Here is a 27,542-nt window from a genome sequence, read left to right as displayed (position 1 = left end):
CAACTTTGCTTTAATAATCTTGGCTTAAAATTCTAATCAAAGTCTCTTTCCTAATGTTAGGATGTCAAGCGTTAATCAAACCAACAAAACAACTCTCTTCAAATCATCTGAAGTAATGGCTTACTTCAAACCTGCCACCGAAGAAGATACTGGATACCCTTCAACTGCAAGACCAGTCCGAAGCCCTCTTTATGGTCCTGACTCACCACCATTGAACTACAGTCCAAACGCTCTCCAAGATTCATCTAAGTCTCCCGAATACCACTCGACTCCAAGATCGTAAAGTAAAGAGAAACGCCCTGCTTATTTTAAAGAAGATGGATCGTCTAAGAAAAGAGCCTGATCTCCTTCCTACGATAACTATGCCGCTATGTGTGAAATCACGAATCTGCGAAAAACTACCGAGAAGAACTTTGATGGCTTGCTTCGCCATGTTGCATGGGTCGAGGCTCGGATGGATGAAAAAGACCTAGCGATCAAGAAACTATTGGAGGAGAATGCTGAGTTAAAGAAAGAGATAAAGTTGGTGAAATATGAAAGTGAAAGAAGTGCCCGATGGGGGAAGCAATCTCTCGCTTATTTGAGAGAAGATGTCGACTTTAGATTGAAGATGGAGGAAAACCGTGTCAAACACCAACTTGCTCTAAGAGACTACGAATGCAATGTATTCAATAGTAATGTTACTAATGTCTATGATAATCTCGAGTTCCTTTACGAGAAAGTAGAGAAGTTTATGAAGGAGGCTGAGAAGAAGAAGTGAACCCGACATCTGTTTTGTTTTGTTTTTTCATTCTTTTATTTCCTAATTATGTAAAGGCTTTGCCTAAAACTATTTCTATATTCAACTCGTGTAGTAAAAAGGCTTATTTAATGCCTCGTTTCTAATAATATAAAGTGTTTCATTTATATCATGTTGATATCAATACTTTATCTTTATCATACTTGTAATTGCTCAAACTTATAACTTGTCAACTTATCAAACTTATGTTCACTTTTATGTAGTGAAGCATCATGGCTCGCACACCTACCGTTAACAACATTGTGTTAACTAATGAGCAATTTCAACAATTACTTGCTACCGCCCAAGGCAACGTCCAACCTAATCATGTTAACAATCAACCAAAACCTTGTTCTTACAAGGACTTTATGAACTGCAACCCTCCCGCTTTCAAGGGAAGTGAAGAGGCCATTGAACTAGTCCGATGTTTCGAAAAACTAGAGTCCATCTTCTGTGTCTGCAAATGCAAGTACAATGATCGAGTTAAATATGCCACTAGTTCATTAGCTGGCAATGCTCTTGTGACGACCCGGAAATTTCTGACCAAATTTAAACTTTATCTTTATATTATTTCGATACGATAAGCAAAGTCCGTAATGTTGAGTCTTAAAATTTTAGAACTGTTTTAATATATTCATTTAACCTTTGATTATTCCCGACGATTCACGAACAACTGTTAGTAAATAGATATGTATATATATATATATATATATATATATATATATATATATATATATATATATATATATATATATATATATATATATATATATATATAATAATTTGAAACACGTTAATGATATTTTATACTATTTAGTTGTTAGAACTAAAGATGTAAAATAATGTAAATAATAAAAATTGTTATTAAAACGAAATTTTAAATATATAATATTTTGATTATATAGAAACACTCGTTTTATTGTTAAATAAATTTGTAATAAATAATTATATGTGTACAAGTGTACTATAATGTGTAATAATTCCTATACATATTCCTAATATGTAACTTATAATATATACATAATTTATAAATATTATACATACAGAGAAATTAGAATAGGTGTGTTGTGTGCCCTTTTCAACTAGTTTATATATGGGAAATGTTCTAAGTAATATACTAGATGATGTGACCTAGTGTTAATTAAGTTAATCTTTTAAATTTTGATTTAACAATTTAACAATGTGACTGTGAACCAAATTTTAAGAACTCGTGTTAACCCGATCCCACCTCTTTGACAAAGTCAGTTTTTTTTTCTTTTTGTCTTATGGAATCTAATCATTCATACAATGCTAAACAGATAGCAATGTGTGCTTCATTTCTTTTCCTTACCACTGTTTGCTTTACTTTATTTTGCAATTGGGACCAACGAATATAATTGATGAGTATATGTTCAATCCTCTTTATGCTATAAAACAAAAGCATTAACATATACATATGTGCAAACATGCATTTCACCTCAATATCTTTCAAAATCTATTACCCTACACTTTCACATGCATTGATTTTTTTGCTAAGTCATACATATAGATATATTTTATATCCACTCATTGTTACCCACTCCCAAACTTCTTGTTTCTTTCCTTGTGTCAAAAGCATTGACAATATAATTCGTTCCTTTCTGTCTTTTCAAACGTTAATTGCAAATATGCCCTACTTCACCTTTCATGCATATAACCCAATTGTGTTACTAGTTGTTAAACCCAACTAACATACATATCAAACCCATAACTCTTCTCTGCTTCTTTCTTCAACAAAAGACCACATCAACCGTCACCCATCATTTTGAACCACTAAACAACCACCTATTGATCAAGCTTGCTACTGCCCTACTACTATTCGATCCTTCTTATGCTCGCTGTTATGGTTTCATTGATCATTGGGATGCAGGTTTCATTTTGTGTTCCTGTTTCTTACCTCGGTTACCATTAGGAACACCACTCTTTAATCACTTCAAAACCACCACCGATGCTATATTAATGATACTGCTGCTGCCTCAGTTTTCCTATCGAGTCACAACCCTTTCAAATCATAATCACCACCACCTAATAATTCTATTGCTACTACTATGCTATACTTTCTTTCTGTTTCGATCGGACAAACAAACTATCACCAACAAAACCACTGCTATTCGTGTAATATACCTACTCGATGTAATCATCATCAATAGAGCTTGTGCTACTGCTCATTTCTTTCTTCTACAGCCCAAAACACCACGCCCAAATCGTCATCAATACGGTTGCTGTATGCAATTTGTTTTCTATTTCAAACATGAACCACCCAAACAACATCAAACGATTACTGTTAAACAATCTCATAAATTTCTTTATCGATTACCATCATCAAATCACCAAGAACATCAATTATTGCTGCGATTGTTCTATCAAATAGTTTTACAGAAATTATAAAGGGAGTAATGAAATTAAGAGAAATAGTAATGAATCAATTACATACTTGATGAATTAATGAAGCAGTTTCAGGAGCAAATGATGATGATTAAGTCGATAACGATGATCTGATACAGACTCTATAATTACACTATTGTGATTATTGATTTCGCCCTAGTTTGAACAGACATCAACCGAACACCACTTGTTTAAGACTGATGCTCCTCCGTTCAAAATCTATTGCAGCTATTTCCTTCTACATCTGATTGATTAATTGATTGATGAACCAAAAACTTAGACCGATTGATTTGTTGTTGATTTATCTAATTGGAATGAGCGACGTCATCCCACACACCCACTCCATCGGTAGGTTAAAATAGGAATACAATAGCAGGCCTTTAAATTCTATATTATCAGCCGTGTTCCATTTTATAATATTGGGCCATTTATTAGTTAATAGATTTACAAGTAGGATTTGTTAGTAGGCCTAAGTATTGATCTCTAATGGGCCGCTATGTTTATATATGTTGGGCCATTTACTTCTAACAAACTGAGATTTTGGGATTACTTCTGCTTGTTACTGTTGTTTAACGAGATGAATATGATGATTACGTAGTGACGAGATAAAGGATAATGATGTTATATGATGATGGTATATATATATATATATATATATATATATATATATATATATATATATATATATATATATATATATATATATATATATATATATATATAACGATACGGTATAAGGGTTGTTGAAGAAGAAGGAAAAACCAAAAAATGGGATATATAGATATTAGGTTCGAATAATTTGACAAAGATTATGTTAGAGGAGTAGTTAAGGAATTTTTTGGGTTAGCGGAGGTCGCAGGTTCAAGCTCGGACAGAGGTGTTTATTTTTTTTGTTGGACTTTTTGCATTAAGGTAGTTTTTTTATCGTTTTTATTTATTATTATTAATTTTATTATTAATTTTATTATTATTATTATTATTATTATTATTATTATTATTATTATTATTATTATTATTATTATTATTATTATTATTATTATTATTATTATTATTATTATCATTATTATTATTATTATTGTTACACTAATACTAATATTGATTTTATGAATATTATCATTAATAATATAATTAAGATTATGAATGTAGGATTCTTAATAAGATTATAAACATAAAAATAAGAAGTATAAATAGAAATATTTTAATGAGACTGATTAAAATTATAATTAAGATATGATTTAAATGAATTACTAATATTATTATGATCATTAATATTATTATTATGATTAGTATTATTATTAATTATTAACATCTATATTAATATAATAAAATATCATTAGTAGTATTTTCACATTAACAATATTATTATAACAAATAAATAATTCAAAATAAGAATACATTTATTACAAATTAATTATAAGCGATATATAAACTAAGAATAAATTTTTTCGATTATAATTATATGTATTAATATATATACCTGATATAGGTTCGTGAATCCGAGGCCAACCCTGCATTGTTCAATATACTCATATGTATTTTTACTACAAAATACATTAGGTGAGTTCATTTGCTCCCTTTTACTCTTTACATTTTTGGGACTGAGAATACATGCGCTACTATTACAACTGCTTTACTAAATGCTTTTGAAATACATTTTGAACTGAGAATACATGAAATGCTTTTATAAATGTTTGACGAGATAGACACAAGCAAAACAATCCTCGAATGAATTATGTAGACGTGATAATTGCCACCAATGAATTATGTGGACGTGATAATTGCCACAATTGATATGAATATTTTTCCCCTGATTATTATTGCTTGGTAACCTAAGAATTAGGGAACATCACTAATTTTGAGAATTAGTACACGCCTAATTCACGCGAATCCTAAAGGTAGCTACCGGGTTTAACACCCCCACCCAGAATGTTCACTAGACGGAAGGGCTAGTGGGCGTGGTGTTTAGTACTTCGAAGTTTATATGATTATGATATAGACGAGATGTTCTGTTTTGGGGATATTATTATGCGCATTATATGTTAAGGTCGGTTACCAAGCCAAGCTATGAAAGCAATGAAAAGTGAATGTTATGTATCGAGAGAATGATTTTATATACAGGTTTTGTGTATGTTATTTTTTTGCACAAGATATGTGTACGGTTACTAAGATTTATGAAAGATGATTTCGTACACGAGAAAGATGTACTGTATTTAAAAGATATCGCATGTACATTACAGGTGGGTATAGGATTCGAGCCCATTTGTACCATGCAGGATTTAAATCTTGTGGTCTATCAAAATGATGAATTTTATTGTTTTATGATAAACCGATGAACTCACCAACCATTTGGTTGACACTTGAAAGTGTGATGACCCGGGAATTTTCGACCAAATTTAAACTTAAATCTTATTTGATTTCGATACCATAAGCAAAATCTGTAATATTGATGTTTCAAAAACTTTGAACTGTAATCATGTATTCATTTATCCTTGACTGTTTTCGACGATTCACGAACAAATGATTGTAAGCAACTAAATATATATATAGATATATATGTATAAATATTTGAAATTTGGTATGAATAAGTTAATATATGAAAATTGATATATATTATTATTATTATTATTATTATTAATATTGCTGTTGTTATTAATAATATTAGTAAAATTCAAATTATTGATATTAACAATATTATTACTATACATTCATGGTAATTGTTATCATTATCATTAGTAATAATATTACTACTATTATATCATTATAAACTTGTGTTATTAATATTTATGACATTGATAGTATTATTATTATAGTTATAATAATACTAATTATTAGTAATACTAATTATAAACTATCAAAACAAATATATAAATATAACAAATATAATGAGTGTGTGATGTTTGATTCCCTTGCCACTAACTAATTGATGGGTATTGATATTAGTTGATTGAATGTAATTTAATTATCTTATTATATATATATAGGTACCCTACTTATCATTATCATCCAACAACTAATTTTGTTTGCCTACTGAGACTACTCATCTCTTACAAACAAAACAACCATCATCATTTAAATTGTTCTTATTTCTACTTCTTTTCTATTTTCGTATTCAAAGAATATCAAATTCATCTTCAACAAATCTTACGGTATATATATTCGTTTGTTTTTAGTGTTGGACTTTAACATCTATAGTATATATATAGATTGCCTTATCTGTATGATTTAACATCACCACTAAAGAGACCACTTGTAAGTCTCCTATTATATATCTTCCATATATTCGATGGCTACAAAAATCGAACTCAAATTCCATTTATTAATCTCTTTTGCTACACACTAATACACCTTTCTGTTAGCTATCACAATCTATCACTATCTATATTTATCTACCTTCATATATCTTTATCTACCTATATTATTGATATATACATACATATACATTGAACCAATTCACTCATGAACCACTTTGACCCATGACCATCTTTCTTGCTCTTTCATCTTCTTCTGTAACCAACTGCCACTGGTAACTTCTGTTTTCGGCTTCTGTCTAACTGGGAAGCCACGACCACAACCTGCAAACCTTCGACTGTTGCTAATGCACGTGTTCCTTTGATCTCGGTTTATTCGAACCCCATTAAAATCACCACCACCAGAGAACACCAAACCACCTCTCCACCTTAGTTACTTCTACTGCTGCAATTACCCTTGTTTGAAACCATAACACGTCACGAATTGCAGGTAACTTCTACTGCGGTACTACTTTATTCTCTGTTCGTATTAAATCCCAACCGGCACCATTAAAATACTAACATATGTTGCTGCTATTACTTCCTTTTTGTTTGTTCAAACAACAACACCGTATCTTGAAACTGCTACACCTACAATTTGTTCCACTTCATATTGTGCACTATATCAAACCCCCCTCACACAAAACTACATATACTTTTCGTTCCTGGGCTGCACAAAACCAACCACCAATAAACCTCAAGCTACCACTGCCCGTTACCTTATTTTGCGAGTTGATAAACCTGCTGCACATACAAGAACACCAACGCAAATACACACATATAATAATTAGTCATTACTACTACTAATTCTAGGTCAATTCACACACCAATGGTATCATTCACACCATCGAAATAATACACCTTCATCATCATCGTCCTATAACTACCTATTCTATTTCTGTTCTATACGAAGATCACACAAATAATTAAATTCATACAACTACTGCTACTACAATTACTGAATTATGTTCGAATCATAAGCAATTGGTTTATAACTAAGATTAGATGTAAAATAGAACTTACAAATAGGAAAATGAATTTTAATTAGTTAAGTTTTTGACAAATACCGATACGCAATGGTAATGATGTCAACGGTCTATGGGGCGACGGTGTAAATTTGGCGTCAAATGAGGTGAATCTAACTGCCGGAGTTGTCGAATCCCATAACCAGTTCTTCTGCTATGAAATAGCTTCGATACACCCCTCATTCAACAGAAGCCACTTAAAAACCCTAATTACAAACAGATTCATAATAAATTACAGTTAGGGTTACACAAAATCATACGGACTCATGGGAAATTGAAATCTAATTTCAAACTATTGTAACTATACAGATAAAAAAATTGAGTGCTCGATTGACGATGATAATGAAGTGGAAGGGAAGATAAGATGATGATGAGGATGATGATAATTTTCTTTTTGAATGATTGCTCGATGATGAAACCCTTCTCTGTGGTACTTCTGCTATCTCGATCTGTTTTTAGGGAAACCCTAATAGAACGCGTGTTGTTTATATTAGGTATTATTATTATTATTATTATTATTATTATTATTATTATTATTATTATTATTATTATTATTATTATTATTATTATTATTATTATTATTAGAATTACTATTATTATTATAATTATTATATTATCAAACAAATAATGTTTTTACAAAACCATATTTATTATATACATATATCATATTACATAATAATATCTTAAAACTAAAGTATTATTATTATTTAAGTTACACATAATATATGAAAATATCTTAATATAATCATATATATATATAAACTTTAATACATTATATATTTTAATTAAAACACTTTAATATGAATCTAATATTTAAATTTTAAGCATTTATTTAAACTATCTAATTAGATGTAACTAAGTTATTTATTAATAAATATTAATATACGAACTTGTTTAAATGTTATTATATGTGTTAATATATATACCTGATATAGGTTCGTGAATCCGAGGCCAACCCTGCATTTGTGCAATGTTCTTATATGTATTTTTACTACAAAATACAATAGGTGAGTTTCATTTACCTTTTTTACCCTTTATATTTTTGGGCTGAGAATACATGAGCAATTTTTATAAATGTTTTACGAAATAGACACAAGTAATCGAAACTACATTATATGGTTGAATGATCGAAATCGAATATGCCCCTTTTAGTCTGGTAATCTAAGAATTAGGGAACAGACACCCTAATTGACGCGAACTCTAAAGATAGATCTATCGGGCCCAACAAGCCCCATCCAAAGTACCGGATGCTTTAGTACTTCGAAATTTATATCATGTCCGAAGGAGGATCCCGGAATGATGGGGATATTCTTATATGCATATTGTGAATGTCGGTTACCAGGTGTTCAATCCATATGAATGATATTTTTGTCTCTATGCATGGGACGTATGTTTATGAGAAATGGAAATATGAAATCTTGTGGTCTATTAAAATTATTAAATGATTATTTATGTTAAACTAATGAACTCACCAACCTTTTGGTTGACACTTTAAAGCATGTTTATTCTCAGGTATGAAAGAAATCTTCCGCTGTGCATTTTCTCATCTTAGAGATATTAGTTGGAGTCATACATGACATATTTCAAAAGACGTTGCATTCGAGTCATTGAGTTCATCAAGATTATTATTAAGTCAATTATAGTTAAATATATTATGAAATGGTATGCCTGCCGTCAACTTTCGATGTAATGAAAGATTGTCTTTTTAAAAACGAACGCAATGTTTGTAAAATGTATCATATAGAGGTCAAGTACCTTGCGATGTAATCAACTGTTGTGAATTGTTTATAATCGATATGGACTTCATCCGGATGGATTAGGATGGGTCTCTACAGTTGGTATCAGAGCTGGTATAACGTCGTCCATGTGTGGCAGATATTCGTAAAGGAGGTTCTCACAGTGTTACCTGTGACGAAGCATTGGCTCTTACTCCTTGCTATCCCTCACGAGGGTTGGAAATTGCCAAGAGGTAGGCCCTAAAATCAGTATCTGAGGTACACTCAGTGGTCACCAGGTAGTTAGCTGGGAAGGCACTGGGTGGGACGGTGATTGTCCCCAACTGTACTACAGTTGGTATCAGAGCGGTGGTCTTAGCGAACCAGGTCTTGCATTAGTGAGTCTAACTGATAGTCGTTAGAATGCATTAGTAAGTATGGACTTCGACCTGGTCTGCATGTCAAAAAGTTTTGCTTATCATTTTGTGTCGAAAATTATCTGCTTATCATTCTTAGTCTAGACACGTCTTGCTGCATTGATTGCATGAATAGTGTATAGACAAGATTCATATTTTAGCTTATCTGTTACTGTAAACCTTACCTGGCGTATCCCGTAAATTTCTCCGTAATCTACGAAACCTTTTGTTCTATATATATGGATATTCTATGTAATTAAGAATACCATCCGTTAGCCAAAAAAATCATTTCATATCTAAAAAAATCCTTTATTCAATCGTATGAAATGGAATTCGTCATTAGTTCAAGTCCCTCAGATTCCGAAATGGAATCCAACTCAAGCTCTGAAAGTAGTGTGACCAGAATGGATCAACCAATTAGTAATCATCTATTCTGGATGAATTGGGGATGGGTTTGTAGCCTCCTCAATCATTGGAGACAAGAAGAAGGTGATCCTTTTCATCCGCCACATTGCCCTATTGGCGAAGAACCTGAAGCACTTATCGGTGAACCTGTTCGAAACACCATCTTTTCTCTCATTTCCAGAGTATCTCGCCACGATTATATACTATACCAAATTCTAGATTATATTTATCCGCTAGTCCGAACCGAAAATCACCCCGGTGTAATAGAAGAAGTCAACGAGCTTCGCGCTCGGGTAGTGACTTTAGAGAATATGGTGCGAAGGTTACAAACACCGGCAGCAGCACCAGCAGCATAACCAGTACTACCACCAACATCAACATCCGCATCCCACACCTCAACGTCTTAATCTATACCTCGAACATCAACGTCATACGCACCATGGATACCAAGGAGTACCTACAACAACAACATCATCACACGTCTCAACCTCGCAATCTATACCTCAAGCATAATCATTGTTCTACGAATCATTTTACGAATCGTTCTACATAAACTATCTTCGTCCTTCATGGTGATTATGTAATCTCTAATATTTTAAAGATTATGTACCCTCGTTCTAGCCGTAAAACTGTCGAGTTTAATATCACATTGACTCATTAAATCCATAATTACGTCTGAAGAAAATATATATGTATATATGTTTTCATAAAGATTGTAATTAAAATTCTTATTGTACAAACTGTTAATGGTAAAAATATTTAATGGGTAGGTAATACCCGAGGAATATTTAGATTTCGCATTTATAAGTTACACTGTACATTCTTCGAATCTGATTCAACAGTCATTTACTATCCTACTTGCAACCACAGCTATACGAATCCGTTCGCCACAGAATAACCATTTTCATTCAATTTCATATTTGTATTTTGACATATCAGAATTCGACAAGTGGCATAATGAAGAAAACATTGGACAAAATAAAATTTGTTAGAAACAAACAAATTAACTATGAGAAATTTTTGTTAAGAATCCACGCTAACAAAATCCTAGCTAACTGTTCCTAGCTAACTGATTACATTTTATTTATCGCAAATTAATTATCGCAATTTTATTTATCGTCATTTAATTTCTTTTATTTACTTTACGCACTTTATTTATCGTCATTTAAATTCTGTTATTTATTTTACGCATTTTAAATGTCGGGACACGTATACAAGGTTTTGACATATCATATCGACCCATCTATATATATTATTTGGAATAACCATAGACACTCTATATGCCGTAATGCGGGAGTTAGCTATACAGGGTTGAGGTTGATTCTAAAATAATATATGTAGTTTGAGTTGTGATCGAGTCTGAGACATGTACACGGGTCACGATACATATTAATTAATTCGAATATTATATATTAAATTATATATGAATTATTGGACTGTCAACTGTGGATTATCGACTATGGACTAATAAAATTGGACAATTAAAATGAATTAAAATATTGATTATAACATATGAAACTAAACATCTCTTCAAGTTTGCCACTTGATTTCATCTTAAACCTCATTTGTATCTTGACGATTACAATCTGCGTTCAAACTTCTCATGATTCTTGAAAACACCTCAAATGATAGGATGAATCAACCACACTTCATCTACGGAAGAAAAGATTTATGCATCTAGTTATGCACCTGAGAAACTCTCAACAACTGAGTAAAAGTTTAACACGTAGCCGCGTCAGATCCTTTGGCATTTATTAGCAAAAATAATTTTACGATCCCTTTTCAAAGTAGCAAATTTTGTCACAGCTCCAGCTAGTACATCGACCTTTCATTCGAATAAGTCTTATTATAACTTTGATATATAAGTTTACCTTTTTTCATCGTTACCGGGGAACCGTTTATATTCCACCACATTAGCAGTAAACTTACCAGCAACCTCATTGCTCCTTGGCTTAAACCTCTCCGATAAATCACTATATTTATCCATTGAAACCCTATCATATACTCATCCGCATCTTGTAACGAGAACTGCCATAACAATTACCATGAATCAGCAATCGGTACTTTGAAAACTCACAGCATATCTACATCAACAGTTATATGTATGACATTTATCTCTTAGAATTATGATATCTTGGTCTGAAATTCTGAAAAGCACTCAGTCACAAATCAATACTCTGAATGTTGAAAAAGCTGAATGAAGCAGCAGAAACCATAGACAACCGTAAACGACCTTAATCATCGAAAGTTTGATGATAAAGAATAGTATGTTGGAAAAGCTCAGAAAAGTTGGAACAGGAAAACGGAGTGAGCTAACCACGAAGGAGACCAAGGACAAATACAAGTACCATACCATATATTCATAGAATCCAGGTAATTCTGGATCCGATGAAACCTTCAATGAATATCTTGCTCCGTACTCATGTTAAAATCTTGCGGAAAATCTTCCTCATCAACCATCGAACTTAGAAATTCCAAAATATCATCATCAATATCTTCGATATTTCAGAGAATATTTTCATAAATATTCTCGTCCGAAATTATATACCTCTTCGTGCTTCCTGTGTATCATTATGTTGGAAACATTCAATAGAAAATTTAGTACCGAAAAGCAGATTATGCGAAACTATGAAGAAAGCTGTGGACAAATCACAAAGAATAAGTTTGACTTCAAAGAATCCAAATGATTCAACGTCTACTAAAGTCTTTAGTGAATATCTTGCTCTTTACTCTAAACCCTTGCAGACAATAGTTTCTATCATCCTTTGATCTTAGATATTCCGAGATATTATCGTATCTCTCATTATAAATATCCTCGATATTCTGAATATATTTTCATAACTAATCTTATCAGAAATCATTAATCTCTTCATGCTATCAGTGTTACATCATATAGAAACTGTTAGTTTCTATATTCTGTAAACCTTCAAGTTTAAATTATGAATGATTTTGAAGTAATGTTGGGAATTGATGCATGAGTTAGTATAATATAATGACACTTGATCACCGTGATTATATTACAGTAAGTCATGCTGAGTTTCTAATGGGACGTGATGATTCACAGATCATAACGTCATCACGTGCCATGTTACAAAACTCTCTCATTCTACTTAACTTCTGAACATATCAAGAAAATATATTCTTGATAGTTCTATTCTCAGAGATTCGGGTAATTTGACAAATCAAATCGTGCGATTACATTCTTTCTTGTTTAGAACATTAAATTCATTTGAAACTCCACATTTAGGAATTCTGGATCATTATTCGCTTGATTTAAAGTCGGGAAGAGAAAACTAAGAGCATGAAGCTTCGATATATAAGGGAAAATATAAAGCCCAATAACAACACGGAGATTACAAACCGTGGATATTAATACGAATAGTAATATAAAGACACGGTATAATTAAGAATAGTATCACCACAAGGTAATAGTAGAAGTAAACAGATTCTTCTGATGGAAGATTGAAAAGAAGGATGACAGAACTGATAATTAGAAAAATATCAAAGATTAGAACTGGATTAAGCATTTTCACAATCTTTTGGATATATGAACTAAGAAAGAAAGTATAGGAATGGTGAGAATAATGGAACGGAAGAGCTTAATTTATAATGGAAATATCAGACAGAGTAATCGAGGCAGATTCTCGTATTTAATTATAGAGATCTTAATTCCTTTATTCACCAAAGAATCAAATCTTTTAGATTTCGAAAATTTTCTTTATATCCCTTGAATTCCGGAATTCAACCAAAACAACGCCAAAAGTTAAGACGCATACTGTTTTCTAAATTCAATCGTGACTACGTCAAAAGTTAAGATACACCTTACTTTCAAAATTCAACCCTGACTCTGTCAAAAGTTAAGACGAATCTTTACTTTTCCTATTTCAATCTTTTGTGATAGCTTCACTCTTACGCTTCGAGTAATCGAATTGTTTTATCCATATTATTCAATAATGATAAGACTCTATTTATCAGCTCATATTCGTTAGGAAAATATATTTATTGTAAGCCATGACGACCTCACTCAAATTTCGGGACGAAATTTCTTTAACGGGTAGGTACTGTGATGACCCGGGAATTTCCGACCAAATTTAAACTTAAATCTTATTTGATTTCGATACGATAAGCAAAGTCTGTAATATTGATGTTTCAAAAACTTTGAACTGTAATCATGTATTCATTTATCCTTGACTGTTTCCGACGATTCACGAACAAATGATTGTAAGCAACTAAATATATATATATATATATATATATATATATATATATATATATATATATATATATATATATATATAATATTTGAAATTTGGTATGAATAAGTTAATATATGAAAATTGATATATATTATTATTATTATTATTAATATTGCTGTTGTTATTAATAATATTAGTAAAATTCGAATTATTGATATTAACAATATTATTACTATACATTCATGGTAATTGTTATCATTATCATTAGTAATAATATTACTACTATTATATCATTATAAACTTGTGTTATTAATATTTATGACATTGATAGTATTATTATTATAGTTATAATAATAATAATTATTAGTAATACTAATTATAAACTATCAAAACAAATATATAAATATAACAAATATAATGAGTGTGTGATGTTTGATTCCCTTGCCACTAACTAATTGATGGGTATTGATATTAGTTGATTGAATGTAATTTAATTATCTTATTATATATATAGGTACCCTACTTATCATTATCATCCAACAACTAATTTTGTTTGCCTACTGAGACTACTCGTCTCTTACTAACAAAACAACCATCATCATTTAAATTGTTCTTATTTCTACTTCTTTTCTATTTTCATATTCAAAGAATATCAATTTCATCTTCAACAAATCTTACGGTATATATATTCCTTTGTTTTTAGTGTTGGACTTTAACATCTATAGTATATATATATAGATTGCATTTTCTGTATGATTTAACATCACTACTAAAGAGACCACTTATAAGTCTCCTATTATATATCTTCCATATATTCGATGGCCACAAAAATCGAACTCAAATTCCATTTATTAATCTCTTTTACTACACACTAGTACACCTTTCTGTTAGCTATCACAATCTATCACTATCTATATTTATCTACCTTCATATATCTTTATCTACCTATATTATTGATATATACATACATATACATTGAACCAATTCACTCATGAACCACTTTGACCCATGACCATCTTTCTTGCTCTTTCATCTTCTTCTGTAACCAACTGCCACTGGTAACTTCTATTTTCGGCTTCTGTCTAACTGGGAAGCCACGACCACAACCTGCAAACCTTCGGCTGTTGCTAATGCACGTGTTCCTTTGATCTCGGTTTATTCGAACCCCATTAAAATCACCACCACCAGAGAACACCAAACCACCTCTCCACCTTAGTTACTTCTGCTGCTGCGATTACCCTTGTTTGAAACCACAACACGTCACGAATTGCAGGTAACTTCTACTGCGGTACTACTTTATTCTCTGTTCGCATTAAATCCCAACCGGCACCATTAAAATACTAACATATGTTGCTGCTATTACTTCCTTTTTGTTTGTCCAAACAACAACACCGTATCTTGAAACTGCTACACCTACAATTTGTTCCACTTCATATTGTGCACTATATCAAACCCCCTCACACAAAACTACATATACTTTTCGTTCATGGGCTGCACAAAACCAACCACCAATAAACCTCAAGCTACCACTGCCCGTTACCTTATCTTGCGATTTGATAAACCTGCTGCACATATAAGAACACCAACGCAAATACACACATATAATAATTAGTCATTACTACTACTAATTCTAAGTCAATTCACACACAAATGGTATCATTCCCACCATCAAAATAATACACCTTCATCATCATCGTCCTATAACTACCTATTCTATTTCTGTTCTATACGAAGATCACACAAATAATTAAATTCATACAACTACTGCTACTACAATTACTGAATTATGTTCGAATCATAAGCAATTGGTTTATAACTAAGATTAGAGGTAAAACAGAACTTACAAATAGGAAAATGAATTTTAATTAGTTAAGTTTTTGACAAATACCGATACGCAATGGTAATGATGTCAACGGTCTATGGGGCGACGGTGTAAATTTGGCGTCAAATGAGGTGAATCTAACTGCCGGAGTCGTCGAATACCATAACGAGTTCTTCTGCTATGAAATAGCTTCGATACACCCCTCATTCAACAGAAGCCACTTAAAAACCCAAATTACAAACAAATTCATAATAAATTACAGTTAGGGTTACACAAAATCATACGGACTCATGGGAAATTGAAATCTAATTTCAAACTATTGTAACTATACCAATAAAAAAATTGAGTGCTCGATTGACGATGATAATGATGTGGAAGGGAAGATAAGATGATGATGAGGATGATGATAATTTTATTTTTGAACGATTGCTCGATGATGAAACCCTTCTCTGTGGTACTTCTGCTATCTTGATCTGTTTTTGGGGAAACCCTAATAGAACGCGTGTTGTTTATATTAGGTATTATTATTATTATTATTATTATTATTATTATTATTATTATTATTATTATTATTATTATTATTATTATTATTATTATTATTATTATTATTAGAATTACTATTATTATTATAATTATTATATTATCAAAAAATAATGTTTTTACAAAACCATATTTATTATATACATATATCATATTACATAATAATATCTTAAAACTAAAGTATTATTATTATTTAAGTTACACATAATATATGAAAATATCTTAATATATTCATATATATATAAACTTTAATACATTATATATTTTAATTAAAACACTTTAATATGAATCTAATATTTAAATTTTAAGCATTTATTTAAACTATCTAATTAGATGTAACTAAGTTATTTATTAATAAATATTAATATACGAACTTGTTTAAATGTTATTATATTTGTTAATATATATACCTGATATAGGTTCGTGAATCCGAGGCCAACCCTGCATTTGTGCAATGTTGTTATATGTATTTTTACTACAAAATACAATAGGTGAGTTTCATTTACCTTTTTTACCCTTTATATTTTTGGGCTGAGAATACATGCGCAATTTTTATAAATGTTTTACGAAATAGACACAAGTAATTGAAACTACATTATATGGTTGAATGATCGAAATCGAATATGCCCCTTTTAGTCTGGTAATCTAAGAATTAGGGAACAGACACCCTAATTGACGCGAACTCTAAAGATAGATCTATCGGGCCCAACAAGCCCCATCCAAAGTACCGGATGCTTTAGTACTTTGAAATTTATATCATGTCTGAAGGAGGATCCCGGAATGATGGGGATATTCTTATATGTATATTGTGAATGTCGGTTACCAGGTGTTCAATCCATATGAATGATATTTTTGTCTCTATGCATGGTACGTACGTTTATGAGAAATGTAAATATGAAATCTTGTGGTCTATTAAAATTATGAAATGATTATTTTTGTTAAACTAATGAACTCACCAACCTTTTGGTTGACACTTTAAAGCATGTTTATTCTCAGGTATGAAAGAAATCTTCCGCTGTGCATTTGCTCATCTTAGAGATATTACTTGGAGTCATACATGACATATTTCAAAAGACGTTGCATTCGAGTCGTTGAATTCATCAAGATTATTATTAAGTCAATTATAGTTAAATATATTATGAAATGGTATGCCTGCCGTCAACTTTCGATGTAATGAAAGATTGTCTTTTCAAAAACTAATGCAATGTTTTGTAAAATGTATCATATAGAGGTCAAGTACTTTGTGATGTAATCAACTGTTGTGAATCATTTATAATCGATATGGACTTCGTCCGGATTGATTAGGACGGGTCTCTACAGAAAGCATGTTTATTCTCAGGTATGAAAGAAATCTTCCGCTGTGCATTAGCTCATATTAGAGACATTACTTAGAGTCATTCATGATATATTTCAAAAGACGTTGCATTCGAGTTGTCGAGTTCATCAAGATTATTATTAAGTCAATTATAGATGGATATATTATGAAAGGGTATGCATGCCATCAATTTTCGATGTAAATGAAAGTTTATCTTTTAAAAACGAATGCAATGTTTGTAAAATGTATCATATTGAGGTCAAGTACCTCACAATGAAATCAACTATTGTGAATTGTTTATAATGTATATGAACGGGTCCTTTCAGCTCTGACTTGGTGGACCACTCATACTAAGTCTGTGGGAATCGATAATGCTAATGCAACCTCGTGGGATGAACTCAAAGGCATGATGGTTACTAAGTTTTGTCCTAGAAGTCATGTATAAAAGCTTGAAACCGAGTTCTGGGAACTTAAAGTTAAGGGTACCGACATTGAAAGCTACACTAATCATTTTCTAGAGCTTTCTACCTTGTGTCCTAAAATGTTTCCTACTGAGTCGAGAAAGATCGAAAGATACATTGAAGGTCTCCCTGAGGATGTTCAGGGAAATGTTATCGCTGCTGAGAAAGTTACCCTTGATACAGTGATTCTCATGGCTCAAAATCTGATGATGGCCAAAAGAAGAAGAGTTTTGGCTAGTAAGCAAGTTGATACTAAGAGTAGTGATGGTAAAATAAAATTTGAGCCGTCTCAGGGTTCAAACCAGAATATTGCTAAGAAGCCAGCTGATAGTACTAGGACCGGTTACATAGGGACTAAGTCATATTATGCTCGTTGTGAAAGGCACCACCCAGGGCGGTGCACAGCTACTTGTTCTTTATGTAAGAAAGTGGGACATGTAGCTAAGACTTGTAAGACTCCTCCGAAAGATAAAGCTGTTGTTCCTGCTAAAGCTCCTCCTACTTGTTACACCTGCGGAGAGAAGGGGCATGTTAGTCCTCATTGCCCGAAGAAGAAAGATACCCCTGCTACTTGAGCCAATACCACCAATGCGAAGAGCCGTGCATTTGTCATAACGGCTGAGGAAGCCCGTGAGGAAGATGAAGTCATTACGGGTATGTTTCTTTTCAATAATTGCTACGAAAACATTTTATTCGATACGGGTGCCTATAAGAGTTATGTGTCTAGTGAATTTTGTACCTTATTCACTGAGAGGCCACAACCCCTAGAAACTAAATGACTGGTAGAGGTAGCAAACGAAAAAGTTATGAAAGTTGATCACATCTATAAAAACTGTAATCAAAAGCTAGCCGACCAAGAATTTAAGATTGACCTTTTGTCGGTCGAGTTAGAAAGCTTCGATATCGTAGTTGGAATGGACTGGTTACGTCCATTACATGCTGCAATCTTGTGTTTCGATAAGACCATTAATATTCCATTGGGAAATGGATAGACTCTCGTCATTCAAGGTGACAAGAGTGGTTCCAAGCTCAACATCATTTCTTGCATCAAAGCCCGTAAATACCTTATGAAAGGTTATCCCGCGATATTAGCCCATGTTAAGATAGTCGAACCAAAGGAAAAGCTTATTGATGACGTACTGGTGGTTAGAGATTATCCCGATGTATTTCCTGAAGATCTTCCTGGTCTTCCACCTCCTCGAAAAGTCGAATTTCAGATTGATTTATCTCCTGGTGCTGCTCCTGATGCTAAAGCACCATACTGTTTAGCACCTTCCGAAATGAAGGAACTTTCTAACCAACTCCAGGAACTATTGGATAAAGGTTTCATTTATCCAAGCTCGTCCCCATGGGGAACTCCTATTCTATTCGTTAAAAAGAAAGATGGTACGCTAAGGATGTGTATTGATTACCGCAGACTCAACAAGCTTACTATCAAGAACCGTTATCCATTACCGCGTATTGATGCTCTATTTGACCAACTTCAAGGGTCGAGTGTTTATTCAAAAATTGATCTGAGGTCCGGTTATCACCAACTTAGGGTCAAGGAATATGATATTCCTAAGACTGCTTTTCTTACTCGTTATGGGCACTATGAATTTTGTGTCATGCCTTTTAGCTTAACTAATGCTCCCACCGTGTTCATGGATCTTATGAATCATGTCTGCAAACCATATCTCGACAAATTTGTTATTGTTTTCATTGACGACATCTTAATCTACTCAAAGAGTGAGAAGGAACATGAGCAGCATTTGCGCATAATTCTTGAACTTTTACGAAAGGAACAACTCTACGCTAAGTTTTCAAAGTGCGAGTTTTGGCTCAAAACCGTACAATTCCTCGGACATGTTGTTGATCGTAACGGAATACATGTCGATCCAGCTAAGATTACTGCTATTCAGAACTGGGAGATACCAAAGACTGCAAAGCATATTCGTCAATTTTTGAGACTTGCCTGTTATTATCGAAGATTCATAAAAGATTTTTCCCTCCTTGCTAAACCCCTTACAAAGTTGACTCACAAAGGGAAGAAGTTTGAGTGGTCCGAAGAACAGGAATCTGCTTTCAAGATTCTGAAGGATAAATTGACCACAACCCCGATTCTATCTTTACCTGAAGGTACTGATGATTTTGTTGTTTACAGCGATGCCTCATAGCAAGGCTTTGGTTGTGTTTTAATGCAACGTGAAAAGGTTATTGCCTATACATCTTGACAGTTGAAGAAACATAAGAAGAACTATACCACACATGACCTGGAATTAGGAGCCGTGGTATTTGCACTAAAGATGTGGAGACATTACCTCTAGGGGGTTAGAATCATGGTGTATACCGATCATAGAAGTCTTCAGCATATCTTTGACCATAAGCAATTAAACATGAGGTAAAGGAATTGGATTGAGTTATTAAATGACTACGATTGTGAACTTCGATATTATCCTGGCAAAGCAAATGTAGTTGCTGATGCCCTTAGTCAAAAAGACAATGTTAGACGTGTTCGCGCTTAAAACCAGAAAATCAAATCGAATCTTATATCATGAATCTGTGAAGCTCAACTTGAAGCTATTAAACCAACACTTATCGAAGGTGAAGGACCTATCGGTTTCGAGAATCAACTCCAAGCAAAAGCTAATGGTACACGGTACTTTGGTAAATTGGGTTCCTCGCTTCGGTAATCTTCGTGATCTAGTCTTGGATGAAGCTCATAAAACTAGGTACTCTATTCATCTCAGTTCCAGTAAGATGTACCACGATGTGAAGGAATTCTACTGGTGACCTAACATGAAAGCCGACATTGCCACTTATGTTAGTAAGTGTCTCACTTATTTGAAAGTCAAGGCTGAACATCAAAAGCCTTCTGGTCTGTTGACAGAACTCGATATCCCACAGTGGAAGTGGAAATGTATCACTATGGATTTTGTTACTAAGTTGCCTAAGACTTCAAACGGTAACAATACTATTTGGGTCATAGTTGATCGTCTTACAAAATCTGCACATTTCTTACCGATCAAGGAAACCGACAAGATGGAGAAATTATCGCAACTCTATATTAAAGAAATTGTCTCACGTCATGGAGTTCCTATCTCAGTTATTTCTGATCGCGACAGTCGATTCGTTTTTAGGTTCTGGAAAACTTTGCAAACTGCTCTTGGAACTCAACTCGACATGAGTACATCCTATCATCCGCAAACTGATGGTCAAAGTGAACGAACCATCAAAACAATGGAAGATATGCTACGTGCTTGTGCAATCGATTTTGGCAAAGGTTGGGATAGACACTTGCCTTTAGCTGAATTTTCTTATAACAACTGCTATCATTCAAGTATTAAGGCTGCACCTTTTGAAGCCTTATACGGATGGAAATGTAGATCCCCATTGTGCTGGGATGAATTAGAGGACAGACATTTAACTGGTCCTGAAATTATTCATGAAACTACCGAAAAGATCGTTCAGATTAAGAAACGATTAGAAACTGCCCGTAGCCGACAAAAAAAGCTATGCTGATAAGCATCGGAAGGATATAGAATTCCAAGTTAGAGATAAAGTCATGTTGAAAGTATCCCCTTGGAAAGGTGTCATCCGCTTAGGTAAATGAAGTAAACTCAGTCCACGAAATGTTGGACCTTTCACAATCACTCAAAGAGTCAGTTCCGTGGCATACCGATTAGAACTACCAACTGAAATTAGCCAAGTACATGATGTGTTTCATGTCTTGAATCTTAAAAAGTGTCTTGCTGATGACACACTTGTTGTTCCTTTGGATGATATCCGCATTGATGAGCAAATGCACTTCGTTGAAGAACCTATAGATATTATGAATGAAGAGGTTAAACAAACGCGTAAAAGCAACATACCTATCGTTAAAGTCCATTGGAATTCGCGTAGAGGCCCCGAATATACATGGTAACGTAAAGACCAAATGATACGAAAATATCCCCATCTCTTCTCAAACGCTGATGCATCCGAGAAGTCTACCTAAAACTTTGGGATGAAGTTTCTAGTAACGTGAAGGTACTATAACGACCCTCATTTTTCCATTCTGTATTTCTTCCAATATTAAATACCCAAACAATATAATTAAAACTTAATGTTTAAACTTTAATCAACAATTGCTAAGTAATAAGAATTATAAAACATATTAATTAACTTTGTACAATAATTGAAAAGTTTATAAAAGATGAAAATAAAATCTTATTAACTTCCCTGAACAAAATGTAAAACTCTAAAACTTGTAGCCTTTAAACATTTAAACTTGAACACACAAGGAGCCATTTTAACCAAGCAAATGTACAAGGTCTAAAAAGAAAAAGTTCCACCTCCTTTCTTCTAACCCTAGCCGATTTTGGGCAAGGCAGAAAGACCATTTTGCCCCCCAAACCCACGACCAAAACACCCATTTTAAACCTAACCCTAATCTTGACGTTTGCCACAAGTATTCCTAATTTACCCCTAGCTCTAGAATGATCCATGTGTGTGTGTATAAATAGGGACCTAGGTTAAGGGTTTTCATCATCTCATACTCACTTAATCACCTCATTAATCTCTCCCTCTCCCTCCCCCTCTCTTGGCTCATGGCCAAACCACCACCACAACACCTCCACCACCTTTTTGAAGTTTTGGTTAATTACTTCTTATTTTCCGGGGTTATTCTTCGTGTTCATCAAGATCTTCAAGTGTGTTCTTCGTTATTCGGGTTATTTGATCTTCATCTTCAAGTAATATTCATCTTTTCTTTGTTAATCTTCATCAAACATCATCAAGGTATAACCCTAGATCCAAATATTTTAAATTCTATCTTTCAATTTATGTTTATATTCATAATCATATTCATTGTTGTTCTTAATATTCATATCGTTCATGTAAAAAAAAATATATAAACAATATGCATATACATATACACGATTATAAAAAAAAGGAAATTTTGTTGAATCTTTAAACCCTAATTATTTGGATCATTAACATGCATGTAATCTTGTCAAAAATATACAAAATATATATATATATATATATATATATATATATATATATATATATATACATATACCACGTATACTTATACATATATAAAAAAATATAAACATATACATACACATACATGTACGGCTTTTAAAAAAAATGTTTAGATCTTCACAACCCTAAAACTTAATCATGTTTATGTTATTACTCATGTTTATTAATTGTAAAAAAAAACAAATATATAACACACATATATATATATATATATATATATATATATATATATATATATATATATATATATATATATATATCTACGGCTACATATACATAAAAAAAATAAAAAACTATATATACATACATATATACACGACATATACATACTATATATACATAAACATTAAATAATATAAAACCCTAATACTACTTAAACCCTAAACATTAATTATATCACCCTAATTATATAATAATCACTACCTAATCATTTCTTAATTATTAATCATTAATTACTTAAACCCTAATCATATAATAATAATTACTAAACCTAATCATTTAATCATTAAATCTAATCATTTACTAAACCCTAAACCTAATAATACTAAAATACTATTTAAAACATTTAATACTACTAAACCCTAATATACTACATACTACTACCTAACACTTATACCCTTATACTACTACTAACACTTATAATGTACTACTTATATAATAATACTTATATTATAAGATTATAACCTACGATTACAATGGTCATTCACGATAACGTGAGATTACTTGAACGTCTACGCTACTTGTAGCCTAGGGTGATCCTTGGTACCATTATGGGACGCTTGTGGATCTCGAATGCCAAGACTTAGATTCTGGTCAAGAGATCATGGGCCAACCGGTAACAATAGATCATTCGAGTGACTTGCCGATGGCATAGATGTTTGGGTATGTTGCACAATATAAAACCCGACTATAGTAATCATACACTCACTAAGTGAACAACACCTAGTCACCTACACACTTAATAAGTGGTGGACTTATTAAGGACAACTCACTAGTATTCAACACTAACTTACTAAACATGGAAACTTACTAAAAATGGAAAACTTACTAAGAATGGGAACTTAGTAAAACAAACTACACTTAAATACTTGCATACTTTATTTAAACTTAGGAAAACATTTAACTACTCTTAAATGTCATTAGGTTGACTTTCTGCTCACATTCATCCAACTCTTCTGTTCCGAGGAATAACAAACTCTTCTCATACTTACTAAGGTGAACTTTATAGCCCCACTTACTATTGCGTAATTTATTTAAACTTACTAGGGTGAGACACATGCTGCTTTTAATATTTACAATTTTGACACAAGTACCAACTATTAAACTGTGCTATACCTGGCTATGTCCTGCAAGTCCCCACTGTGATATTTTTAATTACTTTTACATAACTCATTCTTAATTATTAGGGGTAGGCCTATCGGGAGTAACGTCCCCAATACAATTGACCAAGTCATTGTATTACTTAATAATGATTCAAACCGACAAGGACAGTACAACTTATCACGGGGCAAACTTTGAAACTATTTAGTCTAAATATCACAAACTTGGCACTTACTTTTAGATCCCTGTAAGATCTACTTTTATAAATAAAATTCTTGTGGTCTAAACAACGGTCAACTATTTTGTTAAACCTATGAACTTCACTCAACCTTTTTGGTTGACACTTTAGCATGTTTTGTCTCAGCTTACTCTTATCTATGTGATGCTACTTGGACTCTAGGTCTTGAAGAAAGAGTCACATTTATTATTTATGCATTTATTTACATTCTTGTAATTTCAATTCTTGTAACGACATTCCATTTCATTCCGCTGCGTACTCAATAAAGTTTGTTTTTATCATATAGTGTCGTTCTCATTACATAATATGTTGGTATTTTTGATATTGATGTCACATTCACCCAGGCCCTATTTGGGGGTGTGATACTTTCTCTCTCGCACAGTTCTTTCTCACTCTAAACGCACATTAGCTGCTTAGCAGCAGTACACTATACGGATCAATTTCAGATTGATCCTCAGATTGATTGAGGCCACTCCATGGATCACTCATCCGTGTTCCGGGTCTGCAGAGATTATTTCTCGAGGGCAAACATCAATCAACATTATACGCCACACGCTGAGCAGTTATTGTCTTGTACTGGTACCTTACAGCCGCTATACGAAAAAGCGTACCAACAAATGGTGCCATCCGTTCTAAAGGATCACTCGACTCTCAAGAGCACCAAAAGGCGTAAAAATAAGACGATACCTATTGAAGCAAACATGATACACTCATGGCAAGCCGGACAACGAAGAAAAGCAGAAGCATTAGAAGATTGGAAACAGGAATTGATTACTTTTCCTTCCATGATTAATACCAATCCATCTGATGCTCCTGTAGTGATTGAAGCTCGAATAGCAAATTGTATTGTTGGAAGGATATATACTGATACTAGAGCTGGTGCAGATATCATGTATGAGCACTGTTTTGTACAACTACCGAAAAGAGTTAAGGAAAAGTTAAAGGATACATTTGTTCCCTTAGAAAGTTTTGCTAATGATCCGTCATGGTCAGAGGGAAGCATAGTATTAGAAGTAGTATTGGGAAAAACACCATTCAAAAGAACTGCTCATATCGAGTTTTTAGTTATCAAAGAAAATTCACAGTATAATGTCATTTTAGGACAACCAGCTATGATGACATTTGGAGCTGTGACGTCAACGGTACACGAAATGATGAAATTTCTCATACCGGCTGGCATCGCCACGCTATACGCTGAACGGAGAAGAAAAATAGAATGTGTACAAATAAATAGAACAACTATTATTCTAATTGTTCATGAAGATGGGTCAGTATCACCAAATCCAGAGTTTCCATATCAGAAAATCATTATTGGAGACACACTAGCAAAAGCAACAAAGGAAAAGCTTTATAAAATTTTAGCAACCAATTTAGATGTTTTCGCGTGGCAAGATTCCGATATGACTGGAGTACCGTGCCATATAGTTGAACATAAGCTTGGTGTGAATCTAAATATCCCACCAGTATGTCAAAAGAAAAGAGGTATGGCTCCCGATCGAACAAATTTTCTCAGAGACGAAGTTAAAAAACTAGTGGAGGCTGGAATATTAAGGGAAGTAAAATACCAAACATGGGTAGCAAATCCAGTGATGGTTAGAAAACCAGATAATTCATGGAGGATGTGTGTAGATTTCACAGATATAAATAAAGCATGTCCAAAAGACAACTACCCTTTACCATAAATCGATTGGAAAGTAGAGTCCGTCAGTGGATATCAATTTAAATCTTTTTTGGATGTATTCAAAGGATATCATCAAATCCCAATGGCAATACGAGATCAAGATAAAACAACATTCCACACACTAGATGAAATTTTTTGCTACATCATGATGCCTTTTGGATTAAAGAATGCATGGGCAACTTACCAGCGTGTAATTGATAAAGCGTTTAAAGATCAAATAGGCAGGAATGTAGAAGCCTATGTTGATGATATTGTTATCAAGAGTCATACAAAAGACAGTATGTTCAGAGATACTCTTGAAACATTTGAATCATTACGAAGGGTCAATATGAAGTTGAACCCCAAGAAGTGCACTTTTGGTGTGGAAGAAGGCAAATTTTTAGGTCATATTGTTACAGAGAGAGGAATCAAGGCTAATCCAAAAAAGATTCAAATAATTGAAAATATGATATCTCCAAAAATAAAGAAAGAAGTGCAGAGTTTGAATGGAAGATTGACAGCTTTAACAAGGTTTTTATCTAGAGCAGCAGATCGATCATTACCATTCATGAAGGTCATAAAAAGTTGTTTGAACAAAAAGGATTTTATATGGACAGAAGAAGCTGAGACAGCTTTTCAGGATATTATGCAACTTTTAAAGGAATTGCCTACCTTAACTGTCCTAATAGCAGGAGAAATGCTAATTTTGTATTTGGCTGCATCCACAGAGGCCATTATTTTAGTTTTAATCGCAGAACGGAATGACATACAAATGCCAATATACTTTGTCAGTAAGATATTTCAACAAAGTGAAGTTAACTATCCGCCAATTTAGAAATTGGTGTATGCTTTAACGCACACAGCTAGGTGACTCAGACGTTATTTTCAGGCACATTCAATTCTCGTCCTGACAGATCAGCCAATAAAGCATATTTTAAGAAATCCAGAATCTTC

The 27,542-nt window shown here is 32.8% G+C and overlaps 1 protein-coding gene across 1 annotated transcript; it reads left to right on the top strand.

Annotated features, from left to right (window-relative positions):
- The first annotated feature begins 370 nt into the window (after positions 1–370).
- Positions 371–26,610, top strand: LOC139841741 (uncharacterized). Its single transcript, XM_071831947.1, has 3 exons — positions 371–526; positions 18,351–18,800; positions 25,519–26,610. Exons 1-3 carry the CDS (start codon positions 371–373, stop codon positions 26,608–26,610), a joined length of 1,698 nt encoding a protein of 565 aa, XP_071688048.1.
- Positions 26,611–27,542: the final 932 nt, after the last annotated feature.

The sequence above is a fragment of the Rutidosis leptorrhynchoides genome, chromosome 4 (assembly GCF_046630445.1).
Source record: "Rutidosis leptorrhynchoides isolate AG116_Rl617_1_P2 chromosome 4, CSIRO_AGI_Rlap_v1, whole genome shotgun sequence".
NCBI classification, from domain to species: Eukaryota; Viridiplantae; Streptophyta; class Magnoliopsida; order Asterales; family Asteraceae; genus Rutidosis; species Rutidosis leptorrhynchoides.
This window is presented reverse-complemented; position numbering and strand designations above follow the sequence as displayed.

What these genes read in the sequence shown, in the direction of transcription:
- LOC139841741 (XM_071831947.1), top strand. Translation starts at nt 371, where the DNA reads ATGTGTGAAATCACGAATCTGCGAAAAACTACCGAGAAGAACTTTGAT. An exon ending in TAAAGAAAGAGATAAAGTTG is followed by an intron (nt 527 to 18,350) that starts GTGAAATATGAA and finishes CATGTATAAAAG; the next exon opens with CTTGAAACCGAGTTCTGGGA. An exon ending in TATGTAAGAAAGTGGGACAT is followed by an intron (nt 18,801 to 25,518) that starts GTAGCTAAGACT and finishes GGTACCTTACAG; the next exon opens with CCGCTATACGAAAAAGCGTA.